Here is a 25,968-nt window from a genome sequence, read left to right as displayed (position 1 = left end):
ACCTCTACACCATCCGCCACCGCCACCGCCACCGCCACCGCCACCAGATCATTTCCTCCTTCCCCACCAATCACCACCCTACTTTCCTCCACCACCGGCCCCACCCGCTTCCTTCTCTTCCCATTCTTCCTCATTCCCCTAGAACCCAACAACACCGGCCATCAAAATCTCCGCCCAACAACACCGGCCATCAAAATCTCCGCCCAACAACACCACCTATAACCATAAACCCATCTACTTTGATTTGTTGTGAAAGTCTTCCCCACTCATCTCTATACTCCTTATGTTTCTGGTAGCCTCTCCATCGCAGCATTAATCTCTGATTTTTTGTGCACCGGCAACCCTCTGACATTTTAACGTGTAATTCCTCCTCATACAAATGACATCCACACCCATGTGTGTCATCTTGGTCTGTGATAACACATCAAAGTAGTTGGTGCATCGTTTAATTTCACTAGACTTTAACCAATTTTGACCTAATATGCGATGATAAAGAACCACCAGGCAACAATGAAGGAGACCATAAAATGATACAATGTTGGAAAATGCGAAATGAGACTAGTTAAAAATAAAACCCAAATCAATATACCATGAATCTGTTTTGTCGCATCTCGACAATAGACATAATAATTTGAGTTGAAGTGCACACAACCCTCCAAATCCTAAGTTTGAGCAAGTGTAGCTCCTTCTCAAAGCCGATTTTGGGGTTTCAAATTAGAGCATACAAAGTCCATGTTTGGTTTGATGTTAGAGTCAACACTATTGTGATTTCATGTATCTCAATACACCAATAAAGAAAATTAACATGAATCAAAAATCACAATTTTGACATGTTACTTTCAACACGGGGTGTATGTTTTGAGTTCACTTGATATGCAAACCCACACAAATTAATTTTCAATCCTTCTAATTTATAATTTCTTTTGATTCAAAATTTTTATTTATTTATAATTTCTTAATCTTGTGTGCTGTCAAAACTTCTATGTTTGGTAAAGGAGTCAACAACATGTTTTTGTTATTCAGGAGAATTGATCACACAAGAGTGAAAGGAAAGCCTGAAAATTGAAGAATCCCATGTGACTTGAGATGAGAGGAAGGGTATCTAATCTTTAATCTGACGCATAGGTTTGGTCCCATCCCATCTTGCATTAAAAGAAGTTAAAGGGTCAACTCTCTCTCTCTCTCTCTCTTTCTCTCAATACCTCACTGTCCTCAACTGACCCTTTACCTCCTCTACCATCATAAAATCCAACGGCTAATCACAACCTTTTGACCTTCCCACCAACTCAACCCATTTGTACTCAACTCACTCTATCCCGTTATAAATGGACCCACCTAAAAGAAGGTCTATGCCCTAAGAAAATTTCCACGTGTCCAACACTCATTCGTTTTCAAGTTTGACCCTTTGGCATTGATGAGACATCCCTTTGACTACAACAACACCCTTCCTTCAACTCTTCTTTCTCAATCCCTTTCTTTCCCTCTTTTTCTCCATTCCCCTGCATTAAAAAAAGCTTCAACATTTCAATTTCAACCCCATGATTATTCCTTCTCCCCAACCGATCTCCAAGAAACCTCAAAAGGGTCATTCAGAAAGTAAAAAAAGATTGTAACTTGGTTCTTCTTTTGATCTTTCCTCCACCCTTTTCCTCTGTATCTGTTTATGGTACAGGAAGCATGGCTATTGAGCTTATAACAGGTTATGGGGGTGATAGCTTTGAAGGTAGGAGCAGTGTCAGAGATAACAATGCAATTTCCGTGGAAGAAGCAGCTTCTGCTGGTATTCATAGCGTGGAGAAGCTCATGAATATGATTTCAGAACAGAAAAATCATGATCAACCTCAACAAGAAGAACAGAGTAATGATAACAATGGTTCTGAACTTGGAACTGTTGTTGACATGGCTGTGAAGAGGTTCAGAGAGATGATTTCTCTCCTTGACAAGCCAAGAACTGGTCACGCTCGTTTCAGAAGAGCTCCTCCACCAACAGTACAATCTGTTCCTCTTCTTCAATTGCAGCAAACGGTGGAGGAAAATTCAAAACCCAAAACCCCTTTTTCTTCTTCTCTTGTGAAGCCAGAACAGGGGAAAACAGAGCAAGTCTCTGCTTTCAAGGCTTATTGCCGCACCCCACTTATACGCCACCCTCCTCCACCGCTGCAAAATCACCACCACCACCCTTTGCATCAACCTTTGCCACCGCCAGAGAAGAATGAAGCTCGTGGTTCTGTGAATTTTTCGGTTTCACCATCAGTTTCTGCTGCTAACTCGTATATCTCAACGTTAACAGGGGAGAGTGAAGGTTTTCAACGACCCTGTCGTTCTTCTGGGTTCCAGATTACTCATGTGTCCCTGCAAGGAAATTCTTATATGGGTAAACCGCCACTGTCTTCAAATTCTATGAAGAGGAAGTGCAATTCTATGGAATTTCCTGGTATCAAATGTGGATCTTCCTCTGCACAGTGTCATTGCTCCAAGAAAAGGTATGCTCCAATGCTATTACTATGCAATTTAGAGTGTGTTTGGATTAGTGTTTGTGAAAATTGAATTTAGTAAAATTGATTAGAGTACAAGTGAGTTGAAAGTAAAGTGATTTTTGTTGAGTAATGTAAAATTTACTTTTAAATTTTAAAATTGATTATGTTCAATGCAAAATCTACTAATTTTGGGTTTGAAACCAATTTTACTCTAGCCTATAATAATATATTCGCAGAATCAATTCGAACACTAAAAAATTAATGTGACATATGCTACTCACCATAAATAATTTTAGCTTCATAGAAGTATTTCAAGCAATACACTATTTTTATTATAATTAATCTTGGTATTGTTGTCACTATTTGTTACATTACATTACATATGGCACATATATAATATAAGGTTTAAATGATGCAGGAAATTGAAGTTGAAGCGAGTGATAAGAGTGGCAGCTATTAGTTCTAAAACTGCTGATATCCCACCTGATGAATATTCCTGGAGAAAATATGGACAGAAACCCATCAAGGGCTCTCCTCATCCTAGGTATATATGCTAATGTTGCAAGAACAATATACTATATTTTATAGTGCATGTTTGGGTACATGTTGAAAAATCAACTAAAATCATGATGGACAATTACAAAAGTTAAGAGAAATTGCATCTGTTCACTATGATTTCGGTTGAACGTATTTTTCCCTATGTATCTAACATTAAAACCGTGAGTCAGTAAAATCTTAACATTACAAAAATCATGTGAAATTATTAAATGAGAATATCTATGTTCACTGAAATGTGAATTTGTTATGGACAATGCAGAGGTTATTACAAGTGCACCAGCGTGAGAGGATGCCCTGCACGCAAACATGTGGAGCGCGCTGTAGACGATTCCAACATGCTTGTGGTCACCTACGAAGGAGAACATAATCACTCGCACACAGCATCTGAGGTGGCTGCAAATGTTGGTGTTCCTAAATCATCGTCTTAGTACATGTTTGCAAATCTTTCAACTATTAATTCTGAAATCAAATTCAATTATGCAGAGAAACTTGTGTTGGTAGAAGTTTTTGGTATCAGAATTGATTTTGATGAATCAAATGCAGATTAATGTGCTAAAAGTATTGGTTGATCCCAATTACTGTTGATCCTTCAAAAGTTTTGTTCTTAGGCTTAATTGCACTTTTGGTCCCCCAACTATTGTCTTCCTGCGAAAATCGTCCCCAAACTTCAAAATTAGCAAAAAACGTCCTCCAACTATACACGTCGTTGCACTTTTGGTCTGCCGTTACCATTCCGTGAGAAAACGTGGATAAAAAAAATAATAAAAAACTTCATCATCTTCATACCTTCAAACCCAGAGAATTTCAGAAAAGACAAAAATCAAATCCAGATTCAAGAATCTCATTACAAACTAACAATTAAACAAGCATAAATTCTGAAATCTTAAAACACCCTCACATCTTCCATCTTCCTTCTTCTCCCTTTATTTTTCTTCCTCTTTTCAAATCAAATTTCCCAGGTCCAAAGACTCCAACTTTCCTAGATCCAAAGACTTTGAACTTCATACCTGAAATCACAACCAACAAGATCTCACCCCACCAGCGCAACGCCGTCCCCCACCTCCTCGGCGAAGTCGGCCCATCCATTGATCTGAACCTATACTGCTTCGATCTGCGACGGAGCATGTAGATCTGCAAGCAACAACTTGTGCATCTTCAAATTCGCCTCTTTCTGTTTCCAAATCCTCGTCTTCAGTCTCTGTTTCGTCATCATACTGTTCAAATTCGCCACCGACCCCGTCTTCTTCTTTTTCTGCGAACTTCCGGCAACAACAGCAAGGGAGGTGGGTGAGGAAAGGTGAGGGAGCAAGAAGAGGATGTGGTGGAGAAGAGAGACGGGAAGAGGGATTTTTGAAGTGGGGGAACATGGATTTGTAGATTTTTTTATAAAAAAAAATTATGGGTTTTGTTTTATGAAGATGAAGATTCTGGGTTTTATAAGATTTAATGATGAAGAAGTTTGAAAAAGATGAAGAACCAATCAATACTTGGGTTTTTGAATTTTTTATTTTATTTTCCAGCAATCTGTTAAGTTTTGGATGTAAGTTGGACGGAAAACCAAAAGTGCAACGACATGTATAGTTGGAGGACGTTTTTTGCTAATTTTGAAGTTTGGGTACGATTTTCGCAGGAAGGTAATAGTTGGGGGACCAAAAGTGCAATTAAGCCTTGTTCTTACCAACCCCAACTTTCCCCATGTATTGCATATAGTAGTTCGTTTAGAATATATTCAATTAGCTATGTTATTATTCAATGCTCAAACTTAGTGTCAATGCTTATAGTTCAGATATATATTGGATGTCTTGTAGTATATATATATATGTGTCCTTTTCTTTTAGTCCTTTTTCTTTCCTTATTATGTAGTTGTTTTAAAATTCAATTGAAATGCCTATATATACAAAGGGTATTAGTTGGTATTTTTTTTAAGACTTGTTTATAGGAAAGGGTAAATAGCATGTGTTAGAATATAATATAAAACCATTAAAGTGGCCCTTACCCAATAGCTTAAGCTTTTGAGATTAAGTGGTTTTTTGATATGGTATCAGAGTCTCTATGGCCGAAAGGTCTAGAGTTCGATCCTTGCTCCCCTCACTTTCTAATTAAAAAGTGGAATTTAATTAAGCACATGGTTGGTGGGCCTGTGCATTTATCCACGCTTCAAGCCCAAAGGGCTCTTGCGTGAGGGAGCGTGTTAGAATATAATATAAAACCATTAAAGTGGCCCTTACCCAACAGCTTAAGCTTTTGGGATTAAGTGGTTACTAGTGTTTTTTACCCGCGCGTTGCACGGGGAATACATCTATTATATTTGATAGGTCAATTAATACCTTAATCACTAAAAATATAATAAACAACTGATGAAATAGAAGAGTATGAAATGATGAGCAAAGTGGACAAATAGTCTTAAATTAAAACCCTTGTTGCATAGATTGAACTTCGTACAATTGAATAACTAATAAAAAAAATTGGTTAACCAAATCTCAAATTATGCAAAACATATTAGGGGATGTGGTTTAATGATGGCTAATAAACAATAGTTGATTTAATCTACAATGAAAAAAAGAGAAAAGATTTTTTATGTACGTGATTATGCGAGTTCATTTTTTACACAATAAAATAAACTAAGTTTGACCTATATCAACATGAAGTCGTTTCACATTCTTCATGAGCCTAAAGACAATAACACAAATTATAGATATGAAGAATCACCAATAAAGCATTCAGAACACATTTTAATCTTAGAAAAAAAAAAGAATGTACCGCGAAATTTGTTATTGTATTTGATACATTAATTAATACTTAATGAAGGTACTTTCTTGTTAAAATATATTTCTTCCCGTAGGAGAATTTAATTCCTATAATAATTTGTACAAAAAAATTAAAGTGGACTATATTATTATGTAGTAAAAAATTAACATCAAACTATATTATATTATGTTTTTCTTGTAATAAAAAAAATTCCGATGAAATCTTATTAACATTTATTTTTATGTAGAAGTATTTTCATGTAAAATATTCTTCCTATATATAAAAGCTTTTAGGCTCTTTCTAATACATTTAGATCCAGCTTCTCCTTACTCTCAGGATGCCTGAAAGTCTTTTCTCAAGTCTATCTGGTGGGTAATATCGATGAAGATGATGACACCCACCATACCTTGCTTGCTTCAAAGTCGATCTCTTGTATCCTCCTCCTGCCGAAGACTTTAAGAGTAAACCTTGCCATTCCAACTTTCATCGATCGAGTTTCAGTTACTTTTTCTGTTGATCCAGGTGAGAAAGCTTACTAAGGCAACCTCTGCTTTTGTCTATCTCCCAATATAAGAAGCATGTTGCTTTGCTCTTATAGTAGTACTAATGGGCGTACTTTAGAACAAATTTCTAGCGAAGGTTTTGACAGCTTGGAACTGAAAGGTTTGGTTCATTAATAATATCTAGTAGTTTTATCATGCTATTCTGCTTTTGAGCTTGTTGTACTTACCGGACCATTTCTGCGATAAAAAAATTCAGAATAGTAAAGCAGTCGTAGTATTCTCCCTTTACTTGCTCTAGTGCTCAAGTGATAGCTGAGTGCATACTGTTTGCATCTGAATTATATATAAAAGACTATTAAAAACAACTACTTAATTCTCCATTACAAAGAATATACATTACATCAGAACCTAATTATTATTTGTCAGTGACATAAGTGTCGAAAATAATAGTAATGGAAATTTCGAATGGTGTAGATAAGGGTTAAAAGTCCAATCTCATAAGAAAGAAAAATCTCCATTTACATCAAAATCTCTCTCAGATTTCTCTACCTCACTATCACCACCATTTTCTTATAAATTATCCACAAACACACTCACAAATTTCACACAGTACCTAACATCATATGCAAATTTTGTTTTCACTGCAACCAGAGTCTGTTCTCTGGCATAAAAAAGCACTTCATAAAGTAAGAAGGTATCACATTTTGAATTTAAATCATTAAAATATTTATTTATAATTAAAAAATCAAATGAAACTTGCTTTCAAATCAGCAGCAATCCTAGGTGCTATTCCTGATTGTTGTCCAACTTTAACATGAATTAATATGAACTCATGCTAATTCAAATGAAACTTGCTTCCAAATCAGCAGCTTCCAGCAGTATCTGCATTCTAAGTAACAGAAAATCAAGAACTCATGAAGTGAGATTGATAGACATGTTAGAGTAGGATAGACTAAAGACCACCAAACATAATAGCAATATGTGCAACATCAATCTAGCTATGATAGTGCAAAGATAGCAATCAAATTTGCAGACAGATATGAAAGTCAAAGAATGAATTGAAGCCACTTTTTGGCTATGGCCTTCCAGTGGTTTCCATAACCAATCAGATCTATTTGTAAGGGGAAACTAATCACATGCTACTAAAGAAGATGAATGGAAGAAAACTCCTCTAGAAATTTTAGACCCATTATATTTGTTGAACGGCTAAAACAACTCTTTGCTTTATGTAGCACTATTGTTGAAAGTACAATAACCAAATAAAAAACATATGCTGATACTAAATCGTAATGTGATAATTACACACTCATGCAAGCAAAACTTCCAATCACACTAAAGTTTGATTAATTGAACCATAGTAGAACAATGATTAATTATAAAATCTAATATTGCCTTCGAAAAGTGACTTTTAATATATGTAATGATGATAGATAGATGTAGAATTGATGAACTAAGTCAGTAAAACTATATATGCATCACAGTAGTACAACACCAAACACACATCTCTATCTCTTATCTGGTGAATATATACATATGCATCACAGTAGTGCAACACCAAACACACATCTCTATCTCTTATCTGGTGAATATATACATATAATGGACTGAGAAAAACCTCCATGAGTACTGGTCTCACATGTTTCGTGGCTTACTTGAAATGAGAGCAAGATAAGATCTTGAGTCATCAATCATGTTTCATCTTCAGCTAGCTGAGAATCAGAGAGTGTAGTCAGAAAGAGGTATGTACCTCATTGTTGTTCTGTACCTACGGATAAATTCATGTCAAATGTTTCCAGCGAAGCCAAGGAAATCAATTTATTGTTATAACATTGGTTTAGGCGTTTAACATATTAGAAAGGATAGCACAAGTTTTAAAAGTCTAACCTCAATAGTATAGCTTGAGCGAACAAAGATAAGCAGTAAAATCTCATCCATAATATGTAGTTTTGTAGTTGTAACGGCAAGCACCAACAATAATAATTAATTTCCTCGGTGTAAGAAGCAGGCAAAAAGAAAAAATTACCAAATAAAAAAGTTGCAAGGAAAAAAATCTACAACTTCTCCTTTCTCTCCCCTAAATTCTTTCACTCCCTCAATCTACTTCACTGACAATGATTAGGTTAATCAAAACATACACAGATCAATGTTTCACCTCCTATAACATAGGACACAAATTTTAGATGCAAATTAAGAAAAACAAATAAAATAGAATCACATACAAAGGAGAATCAGAAAACATGAAAAACAAATCAAAATATTGCAAAATTCCATATAGAATATAAAATGGACTCACCATCCATGGCTTCCAAAGAATCTCTTTTGGTGGAATATCTATAAAAAAGAAACCTGAAGAAAAGAATTTGAAATTAGCATGGCAAGTGATGAACGAAATTGACCTTGAAGTCAAACATGAGTGAATGAAAGTTAAAGGTAAAGTAAAATAAAATTGAAAAAAACCATAACATATTATGCAAGCAAAGGAAGAAAATAATTTGAAACCTCCATCTGCAACCTTCCCAATCAGTCCAAGGCAGCAAATCGAAGGGACGCGATTGCAAGTCGATGGCAAAGTGGTTCCGTTGAGAGATGGGACGATTTTGTGGGGGTGGTTCCGTTCAGTGGAGAGATGAGATGAAAATTGCATGGAGGAGATGAATTCCATGGAGGAGATAGTAGAGGTAGGCAGGGTTTTAAGAGGGTTTTTGCTGATGAGATGTATTATTGATTTAAATCACTTATCACAGATTTTATATTAAGATAAAATCATGAAATAAACAACATAAATCCTAATCAAATCTAAAATTTAAAAATGTACTAAATAAATATAGATAAAAACTATCAAAATCTAGCAAATCACAATAAAAACTCATAAAATCCGGAATTAATTAAAAATCCGAAAATTCAATAAAAATACCATAAAAATAATTAATACTCTAAAAATAAATAATAATATAAATTAAGATAAAATACAGAAATAAACAACATAAATCCTAATCAAATCTAAAATTTAAAAATGTACTAAATAAAAATAGATAAAAACTATCAAAATCTAGCAAATCACAATAAAAACTCATAAAATCCAGAATTAATTAAAAATCCGAAAATTCAATAAAAATACCATAAAAATTAATTAATACTCTAAAAATAAATCAAAAATAGATTAAGATAAAATCAAGAAATAAAAAACCTAAATCCTAATCAAATCTAAAATTTAAAAATATATTTTTTTATTAAGGAGAAATAAGGTAAGGAAAAATCAGGGCACATGTGGCAAGTGGGGCCAAGGAGAAAAAGCTTACATGTAAAATATTAGGTGAGAATTAATCTGGGAGCGACACGTCACTAACTTGGCCCGTGAGAGCGACACGTCATGCTAGAAGTTGTTCTTTTCTAATATATATAAAATTAAAAAATGTACTAAATAAATATAGATAAAAACTATCAAAATCTAGCAAATCACAATAAAAACTCATAAAATTCGGAATTAATTAAAAATCCGAAAATTCAATAAAAATACCATAAAAAATAATTAATACTCTAAAAATAAATAATAATATAAATTAAGTTAAAATACAGAAATAAACAACATAAATCCTAATCAAATCTAAAATTTAAAAATGTACTAAATAAAAATAGATAAAAACTATCAAAATCTAGCAAATCACAATAAAAACTCATAAAATCCGGAATTAATTAAAAATCCGAAAATTCAATAAAAATACCATAAAAATTTATTAATACTCTAAAAATAAATCAAAAATAAATTAAGATAAAATCAAGAAATAAAAAACCTAAATCCTAATCAAATCTAAAATTTAAAAATGTATTTTTTTATTAAGGAGAAATAAGGTAAGGATAAATCAGGACACATGTGGTAAGTGGGGCCAAGGAGAAAGAGCTTACATGTAAAATATTAGGTGAGAATTAATCTGGGAGCGACACGTCACTAACTTGGCCTGTGAGAGCGACATGTCATGCTAGAAGTTGTTCTTTTCTAATATATATTGATATTGATTGATTTGACAGTATGAACAACATATATAGAGACGTTGAATTCGGATGAAGGAGTTTGAGGCATGGTACTTTTTTGTTTTTATGGATATTATTTTCCTTGCATAAGATGTGTCATATATGCTCCTTGAGTAAATTTGAATATGGGGACAAGAGAAGGAGAAAAATGTTGCATTGCTTCGAATTGATGAGTAGGTTTCGTGTACTTTTCAAGTTTGAAAGTTGAAGGGGAAACATCATGGGTGAAGCCCACGTTATTCCAATTTTGGTTATTTGCGTTTGAATGAGAGGATAAAGCAATGGCCAATAGATGAGTTTGACTTTTGAGAATTTAGGACAACCTAACAAGAGATTCATTGACTTTTGAGAATCCTCATCCTACCAAGATAAGCAACAAGTCAATCAATTCTGATTTTTGTATATTAGGAGTACTTTCATATTCCTCATCTTTTGTATTTTTTGAAGATGTTCACTCATCATATTCTTCAAAACCTTTCAAAGTTTACAAATACCTCACTAATTTATTTCTTTTAAAATTGTTTCTTATATCCAATATGTCGTGTATTATCATAAATCCCTAAAATACTTTAAAAATAAAATTAAGATTTAATGATTTTTGGAATTTTTTAAAATGAGAGACTAGCTAATTTCAAAAGTTAAGGAACTTGATCAACTCTTTTTTTTTTTGGTACATCAGAAAGAAAGAACTTGATCAACTCTAAAAACTTTGTTTTTGAAAATTCAACTCTAAAAAACTTAAAAGGACCAAAAGAAAAAAGAGAGGTATGTGGATCATGAAAACTATTAAACAATTTCTGAAAATTCCGACCGATTATTGTTAAAACTCATTTTGAAATTCATTTGGAGACATATTTTTAGATATTCATAAAATGGACATAAACTCAACTACCAGCAAAGTTGGTAGATAGTTAAACTTCTTAAGCATCTAGTCCATGATTCTCTTCCTAGGTGGTGCTTATGGAGAAAAAACTTTATTGGGGAGACATACGCACTTAAAATGATCTCAGAGCCTCGAGCGATCAGTCTCATAGCTGTTGAATGTAATTTGTTCAAGTAATTGGTTCAGGTAGTACATGCTTGATTTTCCACTACCACCTTATCCACCCCTCCCTTCCTCTGTCATGTCATTGTCAACATCTCACGTATCTCTTCTTCCTTCCACCCGCCCTCCCTTACCACAACACCCCTTCCAAACATCCATCCAGTTTACCCATTCTCACCACTCGACCACTACCAGTCAAAAATTAAACCTTCCAAGCCTCTCTCTGCATCACGGAAGAACCCAACTAGACCAGAAATCGAACCTTCCAAACCTCTCCCACCATCCCTCCTCACTCTAGCCCTCCACCCATACTAGAAATCCATCACGAGACCCTGGCCTCACCTTCATCCAAACAACACATGTAACATCCGAGGCCGAGAAAGGCGAGAAGTAGCCGGTATTGCAATGAGAAAGCATGGACAAGGAGCTTCTTCTATATGTAGGACACATGACTGTATCGATCCCGAACTAGAACGAGAGGTGTTTCAAGACTTTGTAGGTATGAGACTAACACTTGAGGATCCCTTATAAGATTTGATTGGTACTACACATGACAACAAGATGCATACTCTTTTCGGGAGTCAAACTTATAAAACATCTAAGGTAAAGTGTGTTTGACTTGGAAAAGTATTGGGATGAGTGACCTCTTGAAAAGTTTTCTCAGAAAACACATGAATAAGGACAAAGCTTTGAGAGACTCGTGTTATTACTATGAGGCTAGTATTTACAAACATGTATTTAGAAATATATAAATTTTAAAAACATGTATTTAGAAAACTATACTTTAATATCTATTTCATTTGAAATATATAATATAAATTTATTTTGAAATTATATTTTAATCATTTTAAGATTATATTTCCCGTGCATTGCATTGCATGGGCTAAAGGGCTACTTTAAAAAAACATATTTTTATGTACCAAAAAATAATATTTTTAAAAAATTTCTATGTAATTTTCTTCTTCCAAATAAAACCTTTAAAAACAATTAGATTTTAAGATATGAAAATATACATTTCAAAAAAAAAAAATGAAAATATCGTCTCTATTTTCTTATATTGATCTGTTATCAATACTTTGTATATCAATTTTCAATTTTCATATTCTATACCCTTTATATGTCTCTTAACTATATAGAACTTTAAAAAAAAACTATATGGAAATTATTAGCTAATAAATATCATATCAATAAACTGAGACCTGTTCTTCCAGAAAATGAGGAAGAAGTTTACCTGCTTTAAGTGTGGTGGTGCACGAAAAAGATTGAGGTGGAGAGGGCGACAAAGTAGTGTGATTCTACGGCAGGGGATATGCAAGTTAGCTTAAGATTTAAAAGAATGCTTTAAAGTTTAAAGTCTTAGAAGAATAATATGTAGCAAATGAGCAACATTTAAGTTTAAGAATATCAAACTTGTCGTTCAAAATAAACAATAATGAAGACATTTAACCTTAGTTTGACTATTGTGAATTGCTTCCAAAATAATGACTGTACCAACATGTTCATTTGATTATGATCTTTTAGGCGACTAGAAACAATGTTGTGCCTTGTGGCACTTTCGGGCTTCCCAGAACAAGATTAAATTATCATTTCGATAACTAGATAACAATTATTTTTCAACAAATAATTTACAAATGGTTTGGTTTCAGAAATATGGATCATGCCGACAGCCTAATATGATGCGCGTGTGACGAAACCGAACACTAATGTAGTGTGTAGAACCAAAATGATCCATTGTCCAATAAAATCTTGGTCATTAATTTTTATATTAAATTGTTAAGATGGGTCAATAAAAAAAAGACTAATGGCAAATTAAATTGATTAAAGCTCCTTTCAAAAAGAAAAATATATATAGCAAACACTAGTAAATATCTGATTAACAACATAATGATTCAGCACTTTATCACTTTATCACTTAAGTATCGACTTTTAATTATTTGTCAATAGAAAAACTCGTTGGCCAGTCTACTGCTGCTTAGTGCGCTGATTATGAGACTAAAAGTTTATCAAACGGCTACTCATTAGTGATATCTTGGTTATACCAAATAGAAATATACATGTTTGATTGACTTTCCATTTAATTATGAAGTTCAAGTTTTGTAGATGAAGAAAATTTTGCTAAGAAAGCTAATCCCACTATAATGTAAACATCATCTGCTCGAAAATAATTACCTATCATGGAAGAAAATACATTTGGTGCACACAAGAAAATTGATTTAAACCAGCACATGATTGCCAATTTCTTGCTGCAGAGGCTTCAAAGTGGAGAGGATTAGGATCCAGATAAGCAATAGCAGTGGATATATAACCATGTATATCTTAGTATATAGTATTCCATGCACTTTTTTGGACTGCTATCAGCCCCAATCATTTTGCTTATGCACATACTAAAGAGAGTTTTCAAAAGCTGGCCTATATCTGCACTGCTTTCTGCCCACTTGCCTTTAAAACTAGAGAGTGGAATTGAGGTGCAAACAAAATGTGTAGTATCACTGTAAAATTGGTCTCAACTTTGCACATCCTCTTGCTGTTTCTTCCTTTCCTCATGTCAGCACATGACACAAACAAAAACAAAGGTTGCAACAACAACAATAGCCAAGTAGACAAAACAACATCAGTGACAACCCCATGTCCAAAATCAACAACAGTTCAAGCAACAAAAGCTAAAACAAATGCTTTGGTATTTGCAGATCAAAGACTTGCAGTAGTGTACCCAGTGATCCAAAAATTCAAGTCCACTATCACTTCAGATCCCTTAGGAGTAACCAAATCATGGGTAGGCTCAGATATATGCAGCTACAGAGGATTTTTCTGTGATAACCCACCAGGAAACAACTCTGCTATTGCTCTGGCTTCAGTTGACTTCAATGGTTTCCAGCTCAGTGCTCCTTCCCTTGATGGGTTTCTCGATAAACTCCCTGATATTGCTCTCTTCCATGCAAATTCCAACAAATTTTCAGGCACAATTTCCCCTCAAATCACCAAGCTCCCTTATCTGTATGAGCTTGATGTTAGCAACAACAAACTTTCTGGTCCATTTCCCAATTCTGTTCTAGGCATGAAAACTTTGACATTCTTGGATATCAGGTTTAATTTTTTCTCTGGGGCAGTCCCACCACAGATTTTCACACAGGACCTTGAAGTTCTCTTCATCAATGACAACCTTTTCACTCAGAATTTACCTGATAATCTTGACAACACTCATATTCTCTTGCTCACTTTGGCAAACAACAAGTTCAAGGGTCCAATTCCTAGAAGCCTTCCAAAAGCACTTTCAACTCTCACTGAAGTGCTTTTTCTGAATAACCAGCTCACAGGTTGTTTGCCTTATGAGATTGGGTTCCTTCAAGAGGCCACAGTGTTTGATGCTGGAAATAACCAGTTAACAGGTCCTTTACCATTTTCTTTGAGTTGTCTTGAGAAAGTGGAGCTTCTCAATTTGGCTGGTAATCTTTTGTTTGGGATGGTGCCAGAAGTGGTGTGTGGAGAGTTGGGGAATTTGGTTAACTTTTCACTGTCAGATAACTATTTTACCAATGTGGGGCCTCTGTGTAGGATCTTGATTCAGAGAGGAGTTCTTGATGTTAGAAACAATTGTGTTCCTGATCTTCCATTTCAGAGATCAGTGGTTGAGTGTGCAGATTTCTTTGCACACCCTAGGATGTGTCCCTTCATGTGGTCTCATAGTTTCATCCCTTGTCAGCTTCCTTTTCATCAAAACTCCCCAGCTACTTCAATTCCTTAGATTATCCTTCTCCTTTAACGTGTTTGGTTCCACAGTGAAATGCTGAAGAATCATTTCCGATCAAAACCTAGAAGTCTTAGCTTCTGAGTAAACGTGTATTGAATTATGTGTAAATCATGAAACCAAACAAGGCATTTGGGTTGCAATTCTTTATCTTCCTTTTGTTTTGTTTCCCCTTCTTCATTGTAATGTATAATTTGTACTGAACTTTGTGATTGTCTAATAATTTCTGCACTTGATGTCAATGTGTGCAAATGAAAATTTTCTTCAAAGTCATGTAACATAACCATTTTATCATAATTTTATGTTTTCCAATTGGGTTATGCATATAGCATATTATTTTGACACATGGTGATTTCTTAGCACTGAGCCACTAGAATTGTGGCTACCATATTGAGGATGTTACCTTAACTATCATATTACAAACAAAATACTTTCACACTCAAATAATTTTGCTAACGTTTATGTTCCAAGGTTGTGAAGAAAAGGTTTTTGGAATCTAAATTGACAAGAAAAGGGACTTTTACAAAGTTTATGGTCCCAAAATTAGTGTTAATGCAGTGGTAAGCACCTGCTACTACTGGCGGTGCCAAAGTCACTTTTTTGTTTTTCTTAGCTACCACACTGTCTTCTCCTTGCTTCTGAATAGCAAATGGCCCCCTCATGCAGAAAATGGTTCTCATGTGGCAAGTGAAGACAAATTAGTTAACTTACAATATTTCGTAATGAGACTTCTAAATCAAAAAGGGAAAATGACACAAATATACAACAAACATCCGGAATGGAGAAAAAAAGAGAAGAGAAGGATATATGTGATATATAATAACAAAAACGATTCATGCACACTTTTTTATTTTGAGACACCAGTAGTTTGTGGCGATTTTTCACCACCACAAATGGCAAAGCCTTTTCACTCGTAGTTTGTAATTGTTAATAACCATCACAAATTTCTGGTGTTGTTAGTATATAAAAAAAAATGTACATAAATCAGCGCTAATATGATACATGAGATAATAAGAGAGAAATAAGGTGTTCCAAAACTGTTCATCACTTATAAAAATAGTATATTTATTGATATATTGTATGATTTTGTATCCTTGACAAACTTATCGCACTGATTGATGAAACATTCAGACAGTATCCTGCTCATTTGACAAAAGAAAAAGAAGAGAAAAAAGAGGGAAGGCAAATTGACACAACACAACTACTCCCATAATTTGGTAGCGATGTCTGTTATTGATATGGAGGTTTGCACTGCAGCCATACATGGGCATGCGTTCCAGCTCAAAAAGAACATAGCAATGTATAATTTTATAATTAACAGTATAATATTCATTAAGAAGCCTTGTCACCGGGCACTGTTCCTTGTTTTGTAAGGTTTTAGATGCTAGTGGCAGCCGCAGATAACTCAAGTGGGAAGCCCTTTTTGTTGTTTTAATCTCAAGAAGTCAATTATATATACATATGAAATGTCACAAAGTTTAAGGGGTGCATTGTTCATAATTATTCCGGAAACTACATTTTATGACTTTTCTCTATAAGTAATTACAGAGCTCTCAATTGAATGAACAAACATGATAAAAATTGATCTTTTTATAACTATTAAGAAATAGAATTGATTTTGCATTAGTGTTATCCGATCCAAACGGTTCCCGTGTCTGGTTTAACATCTTGAGCCTCAACGAACATGCCATGTATCGCATGCCATCACTCATAAAGTCTTAGTGAAGGCTAGAGCTAAGGGAGTGAGGGACTATTGCTCCGGTGTCCATTTTGGCACCATGTTACTTTGTCGGCCGACTCATGGCTATATAGCTGAGGGATGAGGCCAAACATAACTTTGTCAGCCGACTCAAGCCATGTTACCGAGGTTGAAACATAACTCTGCCAGTTGACTCAGGCATGTGGTCGAGACCGATACAAAACCTTGTCAATTGACTATTGACCCGGAGATATAAGAGTAATTTTATGTCTTTTACTTTATTTGTGTAGTTTTATTTAGCATTTTAAGTGTTTTCAAGCATATTGTGCATTTTTATGATTTTTCTGGAGTTTATTTTGGTTGGATTTGGTAAATTTTCTCTATTTTAATTTAGTATATTTTATTTCTAGATTTTGTTAGGCCTTTTTATTTGTTTGATTAGAGTTTAGAAGTTTTTATTGAAGGTCGTTACTTTCTACTTTCTATTATCTTTTTGCTATTTTATTTCACAAAAGAATTAGGAAAAATGGAGAAAATCAGGAAAAAAAAGGGAAGAAATTCGTAGTTGTCAAGACAAGTCGCCATTTTTTTCCTTTGTTTCTGGCGCGACCGCGCCATCTGCAGTCCAAAAGGGATATTTGCAATTTTGACCTATCTTTGGCATTCTAAAGTGTTTTTCTGAGCCGTTTTCTCTAGAAGGAGAGGCTAGTGCTTGCTTGGGAGACAATCTTTTGCTTTTCTGCAAAGGTATGAACCATTCCAAGAGTAACAATTTGAGGTGATTTAACAGTAACACCAACCATGAACCATGCCAATTGCATTTTTGGATTAGCACACCAAACCAAAGCATGTCGAGAGCAACCCTACAGCTTGTAACACAAGCACAACCAGGCACACAAAACTAATAATTTTTTGAGTTGCAAACATAACAAGCCCCAACCTGCTCTTTTCTAGTTCTAACCGAAATATATGAAGAGCATTAAGCAATGTCAGATTTCCCTATAATCACCACAAGAAATGTGAACAGTCTAAAGATAGGCACGCTGTTTTCGAGTGCATCATGGATCCATATCTCTACACATAACTACAAAATGCAAACCTGCATTTAAGTGAAGATACAATGACAGAAAAAATAGTTTTAACTTTTAATTATGTCATAAAAAATAGCAGTTTTTATCATTCTAGTCTTCTGGAGCATCTTCAATTTCTTCATCCTCTGGTACTCCACGAAGGTAGAGGACGTTGTTGCATCTATAAATATAAGTGAAATAAAATTTAACAATGGTATTCAAAAAATGACATTCTGAAAGGAAACAATCTTACATCTAATTAAGAGAATAAAAGCACAACAGGCACAAAAGAAGAGATGCATATATTGCTTTCAAGTTTCAAAAGTGTAACAGTATTCCTGGTCAGACATTCAGCAATGTTGAGAAATATGAAAGAACACCACCAGTGTTACTGCCTTTAAAATTTTTTATCTGGAATATGACCCAAATAATATTTTAGTTACAAATCCTGATATCGAAACAAAGCCATAACATAAATTGTAGAAACCCCCTTTTTTTCAGAATTGACTAGTGTGATGACACAATCCAATAGCTTCAAACCATGTAATTGAAACAAGAGAAACAAAAACAAACACTAAAAAGCAGTTCGGGCAATATAAATCACCTACGCCAAGATCACTTTGTTGAATTAAACTAACATGATTACAGAATCATATATCATGTCATCTTGTAGCTCTCAAAACATGTAACAAAGCACATAGTTTTTTATATTTAAAAATATCAAATGCCTAGGGAAACAAAACCTAGCTTCCAATTCTTTAACATCAAATTCAAAACATAGCAAATGGAATAGTTGAGAATGATGCAAGTTACCTGATTAAAATCTCTCCTAAATTTCCAGTAAACTGACCCTCAATGTACTCTTCAGTGTTGGCCAGCTGCAAGTTCATGTAGGAGTCAACTGAAACAAGATATCCCTTGTACTCCATTCCCCACTTGAGTTTGACAATAACTGGCTTCCCAGTCAAATTGTTCAAGAATGGCTTTGGATTAACAGGTATAGTCTGCAAAACAAGAGGAACCAAACACAGCCTTATAAGTAAATTCAATGAATGTAAAGAACATGATTCGATGAGGGAGGGATGCAAGAGCTCACCGCCATTAACGCACGCGCGGAGACACACTCTCTTCTTCTGCTCTCTCTGCTTCAGCTTGACACGGAACGAAATAGGGTTTGGTTTCACACTTTCACGGCAAATATGGAAGGGAACGAGTAGACCCCAATATGGAAGAACCACTGGGCCTGTGTGTCTGGTAATCAAAACCCAACAACCCTCTTTGGTTGGACCAAAATATCTTTTTATATATAACAAAAAAAGGGTTTATTTATTTTTTCTGATTGATGTGCTAGAGATTTTTATATCTTTAGGTATGTTTGAATTGTTGACAAAAAAGAAAAGGCTATGTTTGAATTCATGGTAGAGAGTGAGATGAGATAAGATGGGATGAAATATTTTATATTCAATTGTTTGGCAATATTAATGAAGGGTGAGATGAAATGGAAATGATTGGGTGCCCAAGATTCTAAAGATTTTGATGGGTGCGACATAGAGCGATGGAGAAGAGGAAGGATGACTAGTGGAGATGGGTATGGAAATAGGTATAGGTATGGGTGGTGCGGGTGATGGTAGAATGAGGATGGATGAACGAGGATGGCAAGTGGTGAGGGTGAGTGGTGGGGAATTGAGGTGACTATTTTTCATTAAGAGTATTTTCGCATTTTCGCTACTTTATGAGTGACATAATTAGATGTGAAGGTGACACCAATAATAACTCACCCCAAATTGAGAGGTATAGGATGGAATCATATTACATATTACATATGCATGGAAAAGAATGCTTGTTTTGCCTGAAGAGGTAGGGTTCAAGAATATTTATTTTGCTTGAAGAGGCAGTGTCAAAGAATACTCAACAATACTTAAAGATACAATGCCAAAGAATACCCAACAATGCCTGAAAATATAGTTTAAAAGAATACTCTCTATGCCTAGAGAAGCATAGCGAAAAGAATACTCCTTATGTCCGGAGAGGCAGAGTGAAAAAAATACTTGTTGAGACTGAAAAGGCTTGTACAATAATACTCAACAATGTCTAGAGAGGCAATGGTTAAGAATACTTATTTGTGTATGAAGAGACACATACAATAATATTTGTAAGGAGAAGTCTTTGACATAGATTTTGGAAATCTTAGAAGTTGCTAAGGAATTGGACGTAGCCCATCGATATAGGGTGAATCAGGATAAAAGAGTTGTGTGCATTGTTCGATAGAGTTGTGTGCATTGTTCGATTCCTATCTCTTTACTTTGTCTTCAGTGCAACGTGTTTCTAGGCGAAGCACTTGATTGCCGATAACATCTTGCAACGTCTAGCACAATCTAATCAATTGCGAACGAATTACATGGACACAATCCAATCCCTTTATTGTGTCCCTATGGTATAACATTCACACAAGATAATAAATTAAATCCGGGTTAGGAAATACGCACGTGTAATTTGCACACCCCACGCATAGTGCATAAAACAGCACGTCAACAACGACATATTTTTCTTCGTCAGGAAAATTATAGAAATGTCAAATTAAATTCACCCAATTAAAATCATCACAAATTACACAAGCCACATAAAATTTCCCGCCTTATGGCGTGAATTATGAATTAATTCAAATATAAATTTTTCGATTAAATACATAAACCATTTATTGAATTTGGAGTCTTACAGTTTACACATTTTTTTTTTTACACGAAAGTTCTTTGTTGAACCTAGATCAGAAATATTGTTGGGCTTAACCTTTGGGTCTAAATCCAGCCCAGCCCAATGTTTGTAAATCATGAGTACATCTTCAAATTCTATTGGTTTGGTGTGGTGAGAAATGCAGAAAGAAAGTTGAGAAAGTTGAAGAATGTGCTAGAACTAGAATTACATTGTTACCTATATACTCCAATTATTAATTATTCATTCCTTTCCTTTCGGTTCATTCTACCCTTTGATTTGATTTGATTTGATATATGATTGATAAACTTCTTGCTACCCGGAAACTCGAAACCGATGATGGACGCCATGGAAACCGAAGCATCGCAGGTCACGGTGGCATCTAGCTCCGGCGGCCACGACGAAGGCGCCGTTCGTGATTTGCTGACATTGGCTCGGCAGCTTATCAATCAAGGGAAACCCTCACAGGCCCTTCAAGCGGTAATCTTCTATTACTATTCTCATGGAATTTGCATAATCTTCATTTTTTATTTTCGCCCCTTTTCATGATTTTTGTTTTGAAGATGAAAACTTTTGTCTGAAATGTTATCTGGGTTGTTTAGTTTTTAGCTTTTCGCTCAATGGTTGGTATGATATGGTTTTGTTATGTATCTGAGGCTCATTGGCATAGCATACAAACAAGAAACAATGTTGTTTCAATTGTTTATTCAAGTGAGTAGCTTGTTTGTCAGTTGCTAAATAGTTGAATTTGAACAAAAGAATAAAACTTTGCATGGTTGTGTCCCGATTCGGATTCATTGATTTGTTGCAGTTTGTAGTACAGTGCAAGTTTGGTGAAAATGTTAGCATATGCCTGAAAATTCTTTTGTTTCTATGATCTGTATTTGTTAGTTTGTTTATTTATTTTCTATAACTTTCGGCGGATTTGAAGTTTGATCTTGTCGGATATGTTACTTGTCTTGTGGGCCAAATTCCTTTGAATGCTTCCTTTTAGTGCGAAATATTTGCGGTCTACTCCGTTTTAAGTTCAAGTTTGGAAACCGCTCTGTCAATTGATTCGAAATCGAAATCAATTATGAGGAAATGTTTCCGTGAGTAGCTTCTAAGAAAAACATATCCAAAAATGCTATAAGTACATTAAGTTTGTGTTCGAATTGATTTTTTTTAATCTTAAAACTACTAATAAAAAATCTTACTAACAGAGCTATTGGAGGGGGGGGGGAGAGAAGTGATATTTTCTTTAAAATCAATCAAAACCTAACCTGCACAGCCCTTGTTTGGGAATTTTTATAAGAATTTGAGGAAAATGGGTGATTATCATGTAACTCCCAAAACCTTCCCTCATTAAGTTTTATGATCATTTTGAAGTTCCAAAATTTTCAGGAGGTTGGAGGAATCTTAACATCTAGAATCCCTGTACTTTTCCTTTCCTTCCCCCAACATTTTCTTTTGATTCCTTCCTTCCTACCTCTACCTCTCACAACTCCCAAAATTACCTTATGCATTGTCAATAAACACAGTCCAATAACATTGTTTTAAATTGCGGACCGCAACACGTGTTGCAGCCGCAATATTGCGGCCGCAGCACCCTCCGCATCCGCATCGGACCACAATTGCAGTGTGAGTATAATTCACACTCAACAGCTGTTACGAAACCGCAATTCGACCGCAGCGCTCCCGTAGCACACCGTTCTGACCGCAACGAGGTTCTCGTAGTTGTCAGATGTGGCTCTCAAAAGTCTGACCTGTTCTGCTGCCACTATAGCCCAAATGCCCCTTAGCGGTAAGCTCTTAACCAATTTCAGACTCAGATTTGCCTCCCGATCAGGTAGTTGGGTAAGCTTCTGAGCGGCCTCGCCTCTTTGCGCCGATGAGGACACGCTCGTCGCTGTTTGTATGGTGTCGTCGTGTTGGTGCAGCGAGGCCTCTCTGAGTGTTCTGTTTCGTGGGACTGAGGAACCAAGGAAGAGGGATTTGTTCTTCTGGGTTTGATTCGGATCTGTGTTTCCAGAAAGATTTGGGTTGGCTGGTCTTGGGAGAAATTAGAAAATGAATTGACTGTCATTGTGTTATTGATGAGGGAAACAGAGATTAAGAGAGAAAGATTTAAGTATCGGATTTGAAAACTAATTTTCATTAATTTAATTGGAAGTTACATGAAGTTGGGGTAGTTGTCATTCACATTTTCTTAAGGAAGGTGATTCATGTTAGAGGATATGCATTTAATGTATTTCCATTTAATGTTGGATTTTAGGATCTATTATTTAAATGGGAAAGGGAATAGAAATTATTTTAAGGGAATCATTAGAGGAAATGGCATCATTTTGTGGAAATGCCCATATGGAAAAAGTAATTGAGATAAAATCATTAGAGGGAATGGGAAAATGTTTTGAGAAAAGAATTACAATAGTTATGCATAAAATGTTTAGTAATAAGTCAAATAATTATTAATTTTGTAGATACGTTGCGAGTGTGAAATTCACCCCGCAACAACACTCATCGCATTGCCCGCAATCGCAATTTGAAACCTTGTCCAATACTCTAATACGATGAACTGCTCGGGGACATGTGACAGTTATATCTTTTGGTTCTGATGTTTGAAACATGGAAGATGTTTGTAGAAGTGCAATATATGTTTGAAACATGGAACATATTTGTAGAAAGTGCAATATACTTAATACTTGCCAAAGGATAAAACTTTGGTCGATGCCAAGAGTCTCTGGTTTGTTATAGGATTTCAATCTTAGTTTATATGTTTTTATTAACTCTTAGAATTCGAGTAGGCTTGCTTAACTCTACCCCAAAAGCTAGCTCAGGCGTGAGGATTGCTCTACTTTTTATAAGGATTAATCTAGCTATATCTATAATCAATGCGGTACTTTATACTTCCTCTCACGTCTAAGACTGGATATTTGGAGCATGAAGTTTGCAGAACTAGACATCTGCGGGTGACTCATATATGTGTGGCCCAATAAATGGATCTTGAATAGATTGATACCATATTAAAACTTAAAGTATTTGAATAATTTGAGTAATTTTATATGTAATACACATACATCGAAGTACAATATATAGACAAGTGTCCTAGTCCATCTTAACAATAGGTTTCCTAATTCCTAGTCAATCTCAAATATTAGTATATTACCTACAAAACTAATCCTATCTAGTACATGATCATACTCACTATATCTAATCTTATCTCATCAATACATATCTCATATCTAATCTTATCATAACAAAACACATCTAATATCTTTGTCTTCATTTTGTTTTCTGTTTTTTGTAAATTAAATAATGAAAAGAAAAAGAAAAACTTCTTCCCATTTCCCTCACAAGATTTAGAAAGCATGTAACAAAATGAAATCATTTGTTGCATTTTATAGTTATTAGTAAATGTGTATCAACTAAGGCTGAAATCAGGAAACAAACCCAACACCCCCTAAATATGTGTGTATCTTTTTGGCTGTTGATATTTACCTATAATTGGAACAGGTGATTGTAGCAATGAAGAATAGAGGTGGGGATGAAGCTGTCTTTCAGTCCTTGCACCGTGCTCGCGAGCTGTATAGAGGTAGGCTGCAAGAGAATGCTGCGGTTGATCAGCTGGCTTCTCTGTTTGCCGAGTGTGCCATTGCTGAAGCTCAGCCTGGAATGATGGAACCATCTGCAAATAGTAACATTTCCAGTCAACCAGTTACCCCAGATGTTCATGGGAGCTCCATACTGGCGGAAAGTGGCAGGATGCAAGTGGTGTTGGATGCAGTTTCAGACGGAAGCAGCTTCATCTGTTTGAAGTGTGGAGGCCTTGTTAGTAACCATCGCAAAGACGAGCACTATGCATACTGGTGTTGTTAATCATCTTGATGCTTGGCTATGGGGTTGTAGCTTGTTGTACATCTGCTATGGTGGTGCTGTGTTTTTCCATGCATCGTCAAGATGAACTGGTCCGACAAGGGAACTTTTGGGTTCTCACTGCCTTAGCCATGCTATGGTCTTATTGGAGTGAATTACCAAAGTGTCTCCTTTGAAGACTAGAATGCTGTAAACCATAGTGATTAGTTACCAATACAGAAAAGTCTGAGTAAGGACTTGGTGTCCATATGTTGACTCTAATGTTACATTTGGAGCCAACTGCACCTTATGTAATGGTCAGTATATTTTGTTTTATTTCTTAATTAATAATTATAAAAACCATACTTATATTTTTACTCGTTTCTTTTTTAAGAATCTAGAAAGATAAGGGTAAAATTTAACAAAGTTTTATTCTCGCAATTTTGTATCGTATTGAGAATAATGATTTAGCGGAAAATGATTTATCCTCCTACAAGGTGTTATGACTAGGGCGAGGAGTGCTTTGCTGATGGGGAAATACTTGGGCATGAGGTTTGATTGTCCATATGAAAGGTTGTTGTGAACTAAATTGCGGCCCAGATCCGTGCACAGAGGCCTCCTTAGGGGTGGTGGTTGGTGGCTTAGTGTTTCTAGTCGGAGTCGATTGCTTTTTCCTTTGGTGTTGGTGTGGCAGGCTGTCTCGTGGCCTTTGTGTTTTTCTGATTTCGTGTTCTTCTTATCTTTAGCTTTTAGGTCTTTTAGTTTTTAGGTTGGTTTTTCTCTATTGGGGGTCCTTTGTTTTTGGTTGCTTGTGGTTTCTTGCCTATTGTATAGCCTTGAGTTTCTTTTTTTGGGACCGTCCTTCACTGTGGGTGATTATCTTTTTTATGACACTAATCACCATTGCCTGCTCTGTCTCATTTTTAGCTTTGTTCTCTAAGTTGTGATTAATACATTTTGTTTTCTAAAAAAATAAAATGTTTTATCATCCTACTTATCCTCCTACACACTAAATGAAGTAAGACGTTATTGCCTTTGGTATCTTGGAAATGTAAAAAACACTTAATTCTTTCTCCATTTAGTGTGTAGGAGGATTTGTAGGAGGATGGAGTAGGAGGATATAACAATGCTCATAATTTAGCTACTATCAATTCGTAGTGCACCAGTGGGTACAATAAGTGTAGAATGGTTTGGTTCTTTGCGATTTTGTATTAATGAGTTTCAATTGAATTACGTGATTTATATTTGAATACATTAGAGAACATATAATAATACAACAGCTTTGAAATTTCCCACGGTATTTATTATCCTTCTTGTCAAAGTGCACAATTTCATGGGGTGTTAGAGCATCTCCAATGGTAGTATCTAATGTTAAATACATACTCATATGAGTATCTATTACTATTGGAGTACATATTCAATTCCAACATGGCAAAGATGAGTATGTGGGAATAGATACTCTACACTAGACTTGAGAAGTGAGCTTGTATTTATTACAAGCACTTACAATTAATATAATCAATAATACTATTAAAAGAACAAAGGTTCAAAGAC

The 25,968-nt window shown here is 35.1% G+C and overlaps 4 protein-coding genes and 1 long non-coding RNA gene across 5 annotated transcripts; 3 read left to right on the top strand and 2 right to left on the bottom strand.

Annotated features, from left to right (window-relative positions):
- Positions 1 to 1,446: 1,446 nt before the first annotated feature.
- Positions 1,447 to 3,630, top strand: LOC130720784 (probable WRKY transcription factor 7). The gene is made up of 3 exons (XM_057571481.1): positions 1,447 to 2,483; positions 2,896 to 3,021; positions 3,295 to 3,630. The coding sequence occupies exons 1-3, from the start codon at positions 1,678 to 1,680 to the stop codon at positions 3,461 to 3,463; spliced, it is 1,101 nt and encodes a 366-aa protein (XP_057427464.1). The 5' UTR covers positions 1,447 to 1,677; the 3' UTR covers positions 3,464 to 3,630.
- A 3,115-nt stretch (positions 3,631 to 6,745) lies between these two features.
- LOC130720330 (uncharacterized) lies at positions 6,746 to 9,155 on the bottom strand. Its single transcript, XR_009013039.1, has 3 exons — positions 8,171 to 9,155; positions 7,939 to 8,051; positions 6,746 to 7,175 (listed from the first exon to the last, which is right to left on the bottom strand). It is a non-coding gene; the product is annotated as an uncharacterized LOC130720330 (long non-coding RNA).
- A 4,452-nt stretch (positions 9,156 to 13,607) lies between these two features.
- LOC130716967 (uncharacterized protein At4g06744-like) lies at positions 13,608 to 15,347 on the top strand. The gene has a single exon (XM_057567039.1). It carries the CDS (start codon positions 13,837 to 13,839, stop codon positions 15,100 to 15,102), a length of 1,266 nt encoding a protein of 421 aa, XP_057423022.1. The 5' UTR covers positions 13,608 to 13,836; the 3' UTR covers positions 15,103 to 15,347.
- Positions 15,348 to 17,693: 2,346 nt separating this feature from the next.
- LOC130716969 (probable small nuclear ribonucleoprotein F) lies at positions 17,694 to 19,380 on the bottom strand. The gene is made up of 3 exons (XM_057567041.1): positions 18,971 to 19,380; positions 18,688 to 18,878; positions 17,694 to 18,055 (listed from the first exon to the last, which is right to left on the bottom strand). The coding sequence occupies exons 1-3, from the start codon at positions 18,974 to 18,976 to the stop codon at positions 17,986 to 17,988; spliced, it is 267 nt and encodes an 88-aa protein (XP_057423024.1). The 5' UTR covers positions 18,977 to 19,380; the 3' UTR covers positions 17,694 to 17,985.
- Positions 19,381 to 20,741: 1,361 nt separating this feature from the next.
- On the top strand, positions 20,742 to 24,791 carry LOC130716968 (uncharacterized). Its single transcript, XM_057567040.1, has 2 exons — positions 20,742 to 21,063; positions 24,076 to 24,791. The coding sequence occupies exons 1-2, from the start codon at positions 20,920 to 20,922 to the stop codon at positions 24,436 to 24,438; spliced, it is 507 nt and encodes a 168-aa protein (XP_057423023.1). The 5' UTR covers positions 20,742 to 20,919; the 3' UTR covers positions 24,439 to 24,791.
- Positions 24,792 to 25,968: the final 1,177 nt, after the last annotated feature.

Source organism: Lotus japonicus, chromosome 5 (assembly GCF_012489685.1).
Source record: "Lotus japonicus ecotype B-129 chromosome 5, LjGifu_v1.2".
NCBI lineage: Eukaryota > Viridiplantae > Streptophyta > Magnoliopsida > Fabales > Fabaceae > Lotus > Lotus japonicus.
This window is presented reverse-complemented; position numbering and strand designations above follow the sequence as displayed.

Coding starts and splice junctions, on each gene's coding strand:
- LOC130716968 (XM_057567040.1), top strand. CDS start 20,920: ATGATGGACGCCATGGAAACCGAAGCATCGCAGGTCACGGTGGCATCT. Junction 21,064..24,075: donor CCTCACAGGCCCTTCAAGCG/GTAATCTTCTAT, acceptor TAATTGGAACAG/GTGATTGTAGCAATGAAGAA.
- LOC130716967 (XM_057567039.1), top strand. CDS start 13,837: ATGTGTAGTATCACTGTAAAATTGGTCTCAACTTTGCACATCCTCTTG.
- LOC130720784 (XM_057571481.1), top strand. CDS start 1,678: ATGGCTATTGAGCTTATAACAGGTTATGGGGGTGATAGCTTTGAAGGT. Junction 2,484..2,895: donor TGTCATTGCTCCAAGAAAAG/GTATGCTCCAAT, acceptor TAAATGATGCAG/GAAATTGAAGTTGAAGCGAG. Junction 3,022..3,294: donor AAGGGCTCTCCTCATCCTAG/GTATATATGCTA, acceptor TGGACAATGCAG/AGGTTATTACAAGTGCACCA.
- LOC130716969 (XM_057567041.1), bottom strand. Junction 18,056..18,687: donor TTAGGAGAGATTTTAATCAG/GTAACTTGCATC, acceptor TTATATTTATAG/ATGCAACAACGTCCTCTACC.